Source organism: Palaemon carinicauda, chromosome 26 (genome assembly GCF_036898095.1).
Source record: "Palaemon carinicauda isolate YSFRI2023 chromosome 26, ASM3689809v2, whole genome shotgun sequence".
Taxonomy (NCBI): Eukaryota; Metazoa; Arthropoda; class Malacostraca; order Decapoda; family Palaemonidae; genus Palaemon; species Palaemon carinicauda.
Window position 1 is genome coordinate 59,779,574 of NC_090750.1, and position 10,000 is coordinate 59,789,573.

A 10,000-nucleotide genomic window follows, 5' to 3' on the forward strand; every position below is an offset into this window, starting at 1 on the left:
AAAATTATGATCTTGATAGATCTAAATATATGACTTGGCTAAAGTTATATTGATCATTCACAGATATGGTTTGCTTCACTGGTACTCACAAACTTCATGTTGTCGGAGGATGTCGAGCAGCGAACTGATGTCCGGAATCTCAAGACCTCTGCTTATATAGGGCAGTGGGGGAGTCGTGGAGTGGGTGGAGTGACTGTGACCTACAGACCATTTCTCCAGCCCTGGCTCTACTGTGACCTTCAGCACGGCTCCTGAAGTAGCCCTCGTCTTGATCTTCACATGTCAAACCTTAAAAAAAATTAGAACATAGTGAAGGTTTTTTTTGAAGGATAACTATTCCAAGTGATCTTCTGTTTATCAAAACTTTTATAAGGATTGAAATTCAATATCATATTTCCTCTTTATTCATTATATATTACCTTTTCAGATATAATAAATTATTTTAGTGACCATAAGGATAATGTTGAATTATAGTCAAAGTAAGAATTCATTTTTTAAAAGGAATTTACACATTTCGTAGTACTAAAAGATCTCATATGATGCACTGGTAGATTAAATGAGATTTTACGACAATTTACTTATACAGTAAAGGCAATTCAATGTTAGGTTAGGTTAGAAAGTTAGGTTAGATTAGGATCATTCTAAAGGCTCATCTCTTTTTATTGAAAAAAGAATCATAAACATAATAATAATTTAAGGATAGAAAGCCTGTCAAGAATGGCCACATTTGGTATTACCTTTCCTTCAGACAGAAGAATTGAAACAAGCTTAGAATGGATTATGATGATTATTGTATAATCAATTGACAATAAATTCTATCAACTTGTTTCTTGAATATTTCATAGATAATTCCAAGAAGTTAAGGCTACATAATTATTTCTTTTTCATTATTCCGATTCCAATCAATAGAGGTTGTTTGAAATAAAATCTGTGCACAAATACGCTAACATGTTTAAAGACACGTACATTCACAAATACACACATACATATACAGTATATATATATATATATATATATATATATATATATATATATGATGATAATAATAATAATAATAATAGTAATAATAATAATAATAATAATAATAATAATAATAGTAATAATAAAAATAATAATAATAATAATAATAATAATAATAATAATAATAATAATAATAATAATAATAATAATAATAATAATAATAATAATAATAATAATAATTTTGAACATTTATACGTGTTTTACATATATATTTATGTAAGCAAAATGCCTCTTAATACCGGATCCTCTCTGCCTCGGGATCAGAGACCTAAGGGGGATCTACATTCATGATAAAAGATTCTGGTTGGCCAAGGAATCGAACCTGGGCCAAAGAAACTGAGGTTACAGTAACTTACCACTACACCAAGAAGAGAGATTAAAAAGCATTTATCGCTTATATGAATATATATAAATATATATATATATATATATATATAGAGAGAGAGAGAGAGAGAGAGAGAGAGAGAGAGAGAGAGAGAGAGAAAGAAAGAGAGAGAGAGAGAGAGAGAGAGAGAGAGAGAGAGAGAGAGAGAGAGAGAGAGAGAGAGAGAGAGAAAACAAATGCAGCCATTTCCAGTCTACTGAGAGCAAAGGACTCAGACATGTCCTTCCCCTTGCGTCGGTTTGTGGTCATTTTATGCCAGTCTCTACCCATTACTTTTCTTAGTTCGTCTATTCATCGTCTTCTCTTCTTTCCCCTCCTTCTTATGTAATATCTAGTGACCTAATCTGGGATTCTTAATGTTTATCTATTATCTGTAATTCTCTTTATATGTCCTGCCCATGTCCATTTCTTTTCCTTTAGTTTTCTCTCGTGTTCATGTTACTCTTTTTCTGTCTCTTAGTATTATTTCCATCATTATCCTTTCATTACATCTTTGAGTTGTAACCTGCTTATGTTCTAAGTCTTTAGTAAGGATCCAAGTTTCTGTTGCACAAGTTGATACTGATAGGACAATCTGATTAAATACTTTGCTTTTTAGAGAAAGTGGCATCTTATTATATGCACTGTATATATATATGCATATATATATATATATACATATATATATAAATCACAGGGAAAAGTGATGCTCAGATGAAAAATTAACACAAGGAAAATGAAAGAGAAAATATAAGATTAAATCTTGACTAATTTCGGGATATTTCTGAGGATGAAACTAGTCAGGACTTTCTATATTTTGTATTTCAATTTCCTTGTGGTTATTTTTCATATTTATCTATATATATATATATATATATATATGTATGTATATATATATATGTATATATGTATATATATATATACACGCAAATATATATATTCATATATATATATATATATATATATATATATACATATGTGTGTGTGTTCTTATGTATGTGTTTACTCCAGCTCGTATGGTTTAATTATGAACGTGTTTCGTTTTACTGGATTTTGGTAGAGTTGGCAATCTTTATCATTTCTCCTTCTTCATGTAACTTAGCATTTCCTAAAATACGGAATAAAATCAACAAAAATAAAGGAAAAATATAACATATGATAATACTCCATTACTTTTATGATTTCTCAAACACATCTTTTGAGTATTATCCATTTCTTTTAATAATATGATAATTTCAAGATTATTTTCTCTTGCTAACTTTATGATATTGTTTGTTCATGCTTGCTTCATAGACTATTATTATTATTATTATTATTATTATTATTATTATTATAAGCTAAGGTACAACCCTAATAGGAAAAGCAAGATGGTATAAGCCTAAGGGCTCCATCAGGAAAAAGTAGCCCAGTGAGGAAAGGAAACAAGTAAAGGAAAAATACTACAAGAGACGTAATAAGCAATCAAAATAAAATATAATAAGAACAGTAACTAGCTTATATAGGCTAGCAAATTGTGTGATAATGAAGTTATTCATTTCTTAAATCCTTTAAACTGGAAAAAAAACATCAAATTCAAAATAATAGTTAGAATTATATCAGAAAGAATCTGCAAAGTTTCATGATTGATTACACTAGTTATTAAATATTCCCTTTTGGGGCTTCAATAAGAAAAGATCAAATTTCTCCAGGACCGAAGAGGAACCGGGTTTGGTCGACTAAGTCTGCTTTGCAGCGCCTCGTCCGGGCTTCGGACTCCTGCCACGGTCGTTCTGTTGCTGTCATCAAATCATCATCCTGTCCGTCCTTCGTGTCTGTAGGATATCTCTCTTTCACAGCTATAACTGGCTTAGTGCAAGAGCCCTACTTGCTATTTATTAATAACAAGGCAATCTAAATCATCATCATCATCATCAACACTTGCTTGATATCACTAAAACTATAGAGAGTTTAAAATTTCTCAGATTTTTCTTCTATGGAAAGCCAAATAGGAAACTTTTACACTGCAGTGACCTTTATTCGGGATTTGGAATTCGTTCAGCTGACATTTTGTACAAGACAAGCGTCATCGATATGAAATTTTGCCTCAATAAAAATCTAAGAATTCGTCTCAAAACATCCTAAGTTTTTAGAAATATTTTTACATGCATGTAATGGTGGGTAACAGCTTTAGGAATTTTTTGACATGCATGTAATAGTAGGTAACAGCTTTAGGAATTTTTTGACATGCATGTAATAGTGGGTAACAGGTTTAGGAATTTTAAGACATGCATGTAATAGTGGGTAACAGCTTTAGGAATTTTTTGACATGCATGTAATAGTGGGTAACAGGTTTAGGAATTTTAAGACATGCATGTAAAAGTGGGTAACAGCTTTAGGAATATTTTTACATGCATGTAATAGTAGGTAACAGCTTTAGGAATTTTTTGACATGCATGTAATAGTGGGTAACAGGTTTAGGAATTTCAAGACATGCATGTAAAAGTGGGCAACAGCTTTAGGAATATTTTTACATGCATGTAATAGTAGGTAACAGCTTTTCCTTAATTTCTTATTTTGTATTACCTTTCTGTATAATTAATCTTCATATTTCTGTATGATTATTCTTCATATACACTTATATAGGTAGAAAGAAACTAAGACTTTTAAGAATAATTCTATTTCGTTTATAAATAGAATAAATACATGAGCAGTTTGTGATCACAGGTTGGAGTTGTGTTTGGGGTCTTCAAAGGAGATTACTGAGGGGCTCCGTAGGACCTGGATGGGGCCTCACGAGAGTCACCGCGGGCACGGCGGGCGTCTTCCTCAGCAGCGAAGGCGATCTGGTCCAAGACGAACTGGGGAATTGGGTGGGGGAATTCGGGAGCTACTGGAAGGAGGTCGGACTGGGGCTGGAAGCCGTTCTCGTCGGCAACGTATTTCACGACGACTTCAGTACCGTCAGGAGCAGTGTAGCTGTGAAGACAAAGGTTGGGGAGTTATTAAATGCTGTAATGACTTTGAAAATATATATATTTTGAATTATTCTTTTATATATACTTTATCACAATCATCATAAGGTAATATTTATGTGTAAACTCACGAGTATTGTCCAGCACTGACGATGGCGTCCTCATTTCCGTCAGGAGATCCAGACTCGGAGAACCTGATGCCATTTTCGGATTCGAAGTCGAAGTTGTATTTGCCATCGTCTTCGTGGACTCTGTCGTCCCTCAAGATAGCCACTTCCTCGGAGGAGTCGGCGCTAGAGCGGCCAGCAGGGGCGTCGTAGCTGTACTGAGGGGCAGCAAGGGCCACAGTGGCAAGAGCGGCGAGGATCACCTAATGATGAGAGAATATTATTAAATAGGATATGAAGACTTATAAAAAGGCATGGAGCCTTTATAGATCCTCTTTTCTCTAATGAACAGATAGAAAATTATGATCTTGATAGATCTAAATATATGACTTGGCTTAAGTTATATTGATCATTCACAGATATGTTTCTTTGCTTCACTGGTACTCACAAACTTCATGTTGTCGGAGGATGTCGAGCAGCGAACTGATGTCCGGAATCTCAAGACCTCTGCTTATATAGAGCAGTGGGGGAGTCATAGAGTGGGTGGAGTGGGTGGAGTGACTGTGACCTACGGACCATTTCTCCAGCCCTGGCTCTACTGTGACCTTCAGCACGGCTCCTGAAGTAGCCCTCGTCTTGATCTTCACATGTCAAACCTTAAAAAAAAGTTAGAACATAGTGAAGGTTTTTTTGAAGGATAACTATTCCAGGTGATCTTCAGTTTATCAAAACTTTGAAATGGATTGAAATTCAATATCATATTTCCTATTTATTCGTTCTATATTACCTTTTCAGATATAATAAATTATTTTAGTGACCATAAGGCTAATATTGAATTATCGTCAAAGTAAGAATCCATTCTTTAAAAGGAATTTACACATTTCGTAGCATTAGAAAATCTCATATGATGCACTGGTAGATTAAAAGAGATCTTACGACAATTTAGCTATACAGTAAAGGCAATTCAATGTTAGGTTAGGTTAGAGAGTTAGGTTAGATTAGGATCATTCTAAAGGCTCATCTCTTTTTATTCAAAAAGGAATCTTTAACATAATAATAATAATAAGGATAGAAAGCTTGTCATGAATGGTCACATTTGGTATTACCTTTCGTTCAGACAGAAGAATTGAAACAAGCTTAGAATGGATTATGATGATTATTGTATAATCAATTGACAATAAATTCTATTATCTTGTTTCTTGAATATTTCATAGATAATTCCAAGAAGTTAAGGCTACATAATTATTTCTTTTTCATTATTCCGATTCGAATCAATAGAGGTTGTTTGAAATAAAATCTCTGCACAAACACACTAACATATTTGAAGACACGTACAGACACACACACACACACACACACACACATATATATATATATATATATATATATATATATATATATATATATATATATACAATAATAATAATAATAATAATGATAATAATAATAATAATAATAATAATAATAATTTTGAACATTTATACGTGTTTTACATACATATTTATGTAAGCTAAAAGGCCTCTTAATATCGGATCCTCTCTGCCTCGGGATCAGAGACCCAAGGGGGATCTATATTCATGATAAAAGCTTCTGGTTGGCCAAGGAATCGAACCTGGGACAAAGAAACTGAGGTTACAGTAACTTACCACTACACCTAATAGAGTGATTAAGAAGTATTTATGGCTTATATGAATATACATTTATATATATATATATATATATATATATATATATATATATATATATATATATATGTGTGTGTGTGTGTGTGTGTATATATATATATATATATATATATATATATATATATATTTATTTATATACAGAGAGAGAGAGAGAGAGAGAGAGAGAGAGAGAGAGAGAGAGAGAGAGAGAGAGATGCAGTCATTTCCAGTCTACTGAGGACAAAGGACTCAGACATGTCCTTCCCCTTGCGTCGGTTTGTGGTCATTTTATGCCAGTCTATACCCATTACTTTTCTTAGCTCGTCAATTCATCGTCTTCTCTTCCTTTCCTTGCTGCTATTGCAGTATCTAGCGACCCAGTCTGGGATTATTAATGTTTATCTATCATCTGTTATTCTCATTATATGTCCTGCCCATGTCCATTTCTTTTCCTTTAGTTTTCTCTCGTATTCATGTTACTCTATTTCTGTCTCTTAGTATTATTTCCATCATTATCCTTTCATTACATATTTGAGTTGTAACCTGCTTATGTTCTTTGTCTTTAGTAAGGCTCCAAGTTTCTGTTACATAAACAAATACTGGTAGGTCCATCTGATTAAATACTTTCCTTTCTAGATGAAGTGGCATCCTATTATATGCACTGTATATATACATATATATATATATATATATATATATATGTATGTATATATATATATTCATATATATATATATTATATATATGAATATATATATATATATATATATATACAGTATATATATATATATGAATATATATTTATGTATAATATATATATGAATATGTGTATATATATAGATATATATATATATATATATATATATATATATGTGTGTGTGTGTGTGTGTGTGTGTGTTTTCTTATGTATGTGTTTATTCCAGCTCGTATGGTTTAGTTGAATGTGTTTCGTTTGACTAGATTTGGTAGAGTTGGCAATCCTTATCATTTCTCCTTCTTCGTGTAACTTAGCATTTTCTAAAATACGGAATAAAATCATCAAAAATGAAGGAAAATATAACATATGATAATACTCCAATGCTTTTATTATTTCTCAAACACATCTTTTGAGTATTACCCATTTCTCTTCCGACTATGTTAATTTCAAGGAGATTATTTTCTCTTGCTAACTTTATGACATTGTTTGTTCATACTTGCTTCATAGACTATAATTGTTATTATTATTATTATTATTATTATTATTATTATTATTATTATTATTATGGCTAAGGTACAACCCAAATTGGAAAAGCAAGATGGTATAAGTCTAAGGGCTCCATCAGGAAAAAGTAGCCCAGTGAGGAAAGGAAACAAGGAAATAAAAAATACTACAAGAGACGTAATAAGCAATTAAAATAAAATATACTGAGAACAGTAACTAGCTTATATAGGCTAGCAAATTGTGTGATAATAAAGTTATCCATTTCTTAAATCCTTTTAACTGGAAAGAAAACATGAAAATTCAAAACAATAATTAGAATTATATCAGAAAGAATCTGCAAAGTTTCATGATTGATTACACTAGTTATTAAATATTCCCTTCTGGATCTTCAATAAGAAAAGATCAAATTTCTCCAGGACCGAAGAGGATCCGGGTTTGGTCGACTATGTCTGCTTTGCAGCGCCTCGTCCGGGCTTCGGACTCCTGCCACGGTCGTTATGTTGCTGTCATCCCATCATCATCCTGTCCGTCCTTCGTGTCTGTAGGATATCTCTCTTTCACAGCTATAACTGGCTTAGTGCAAGAGCCCTACTTGCTATTTATTAATAACAAGGCAATCTAAATCATCATCATCATCATCAACACTTGCTTGATATCACTAAAACTATAGAGAGTTTAAAATTTCTCGGATTTTTCTTCTATGGAAAGCAAAATAGGAAACTTTTACACTGCAGTGACCTTTATTCAGGATTTGGAATTCGTTCAGCTGACATGTTGTACAAGACAAGCGTCATCGATATGAAATTTTGCCTCAATAAAAATCTAAGAATTCGTCTCAAAACATCCTAAGTTTTTAGAAATATTTTTGCATGCATGTAATAGTGGGTAACAGCTTTAGGAATTTTTTGACATGCATTTAATAGTGGGTAACAGCTATAGTAATTTTTTGACATGCATGTAATAGTGGGTAACAGGTTTAGGAATTTTAAGACATGCATGTAAAAGTGGGTAACAGCTTTAGGAATATTTTTACATGCATGTAATAGTAGGTAACAGCTTTAGGAATTTTTTGACATGCATGTAATAGTGGGTAACAGGTTTAGGAATTTTAAGACATGCATGTAATAGTGGGTAACAGCTTTAGGAATTTTTTGACATGCATGTAATAGTGGGTAACAGGTTTAGGAATTTTAAGACATGCATGTAAAAGTGGGTAACAGCTTTAGGAATATTTTTACATGCATGTAATAGTAGGTAACAGCTTTTCCTTAATTTTTTATTTTGTATTACCTTTCTGTATAATTAATTTTCATATTTCTGTATGAATATTCTTCATATACACTTATATAGGTAGAAAAAAACTAAGACTTTTAAGAATAATTCTATTTCGTTTATAAATAGAATAAATACATGAGCAGTTTGTGATCACAGTTTGGAGTTGTGTTTGGGGTCTTCAAAGGAGATTACTGAGGGGCTCCGTAGGACCTGGATGGGGCCTCACGAGAGTCACCGCGGGCACGGCGGGCGTCTTCCTCAGCAGCAAAGGCGATCTGGTCCAAGACGAACTGGGGAATTGGGTGGGGGAATTCGGGAGCTACTGGAAGGAGGTCGGACTGGGGCTGGAAGCCGTTCTCGTCGGCAACGTATTTCACGACGACTTCAGTACCGTCAGGAGCAGTGTAGCTGTGAAGACAAAGGTTGGGGAGTTATTAAATGCTATAATGACTTTGAAAATATATATATTTTGAATTATTCTTTTATATTTACTTTATCACAATCATCATAAGGTAATATTTATGTGTAAACTCACGAGTATTGTCCAGCACTGACGATGGCGTCCTCATTTCCGTCAGGAGATCCAGACTCGGAGAACCTGATGCCATTTTCGGATTCGAAGTCGAAGTTGTATTTGCCATCGTCTTCGTGGACTCTGTCGTCCCTCAAGATAGCCACTTCCTCGGAGGAGTCGGCGCTAGAGCGGCCAGCAGGGGCGTCGTAGCTGTACTGAGGGGCAGCAAGGGCCACAGTGGCAAGAGCGGCGAGGATCACCTAATGATGAGAGAATATTATTAAATAGGATATGAAGACTTATAAAAAGGCATGGAGCCTTTATAGATCCTCTTTTCTCTAATGAACAGATAGAAAATTATGATCTTGATAGATCTAAATATATGACTTGGCTTAAGTTATATTGATCATTCACAGATATGTTTCTTTGCTTCACTGGTACTCACAAACTTCATGTTGTCGGAGGATGTCGAGCAGCGAACTGATGTCCGGAATCTCAAGACCTCTGCTTATATAGAGCAGTGGGGGAGTGGGTGGAGTGGGTGGAGTGACTGTGACCTACGGATCATTTCTCCAGCTCTGGCTCTACTGTGACCTTCAGCACGGCTCCTGAAGTAGCCCTCGTCTTGATCTTCACATGTCAAACCTTAAAAAAAGTTAGAACATAGTGAAGGTTTTTTTGAAGGATAACTATTCCAAGTGATCTTCTGTTCATCAAAACTTTGAAATGGATTGAAATTCAATATCATATTTCCTATTTATTCGTTCTATATTACCTTTTCAGATATAATAAATTATTTTAGTGACCATAAGGCTAATATTGAATTATCGTCAAAGTAAGAATCCATTCTTTAAAAGGAATTTACACATTTCGTAGCATTAGAAAATCTCATATGATGCACTGGTA

The 10,000-nt window shown here is 33.5% G+C and overlaps 3 protein-coding genes across 3 annotated transcripts in view; all 3 read right to left on the bottom strand.

Moving 5' to 3' along the window:
• Positions 1-175, bottom strand: part of LOC137620196 (cuticle protein AMP1A-like) — a 934-nt gene extending 759 nt beyond the window's left edge. Inside the window, exon 1 of the mRNA XM_068350438.1 lies at positions 90-175. Within this exon, the coding sequence (XP_068206539.1) occupies positions 90-98 (9 nt within the window). The 5' untranslated portion in view covers positions 99-175. The remainder of the gene's footprint in view (positions 1-89) is intronic.
• A 3,864-nt stretch (positions 176-4,039) lies between these two features.
• Positions 4,040-4,923, bottom strand: LOC137620197 (cuticle protein AMP1A-like). The gene is made up of 3 exons (XM_068350439.1): positions 4,891-4,923; positions 4,467-4,705; positions 4,040-4,339 (listed from the first exon to the last, which is right to left on the bottom strand). The coding sequence occupies exons 1-3, from the start codon at positions 4,897-4,899 to the stop codon at positions 4,120-4,122; spliced, it is 468 nt and encodes a 155-aa protein (XP_068206540.1). The 5' UTR covers positions 4,900-4,923; the 3' UTR covers positions 4,040-4,119.
• Positions 4,924-8,680: 3,757 nt separating this feature from the next.
• Positions 8,681-9,572, bottom strand: LOC137620198 (cuticle protein AMP1A-like). Its single transcript, XM_068350440.1, has 3 exons — positions 9,540-9,572; positions 9,116-9,354; positions 8,681-8,988 (listed from the first exon to the last, which is right to left on the bottom strand). Exons 1-3 carry the CDS (start codon positions 9,546-9,548, stop codon positions 8,769-8,771), a joined length of 468 nt encoding a protein of 155 aa, XP_068206541.1. The 5' UTR covers positions 9,549-9,572; the 3' UTR covers positions 8,681-8,768.
• Positions 9,573-10,000: the final 428 nt, after the last annotated feature.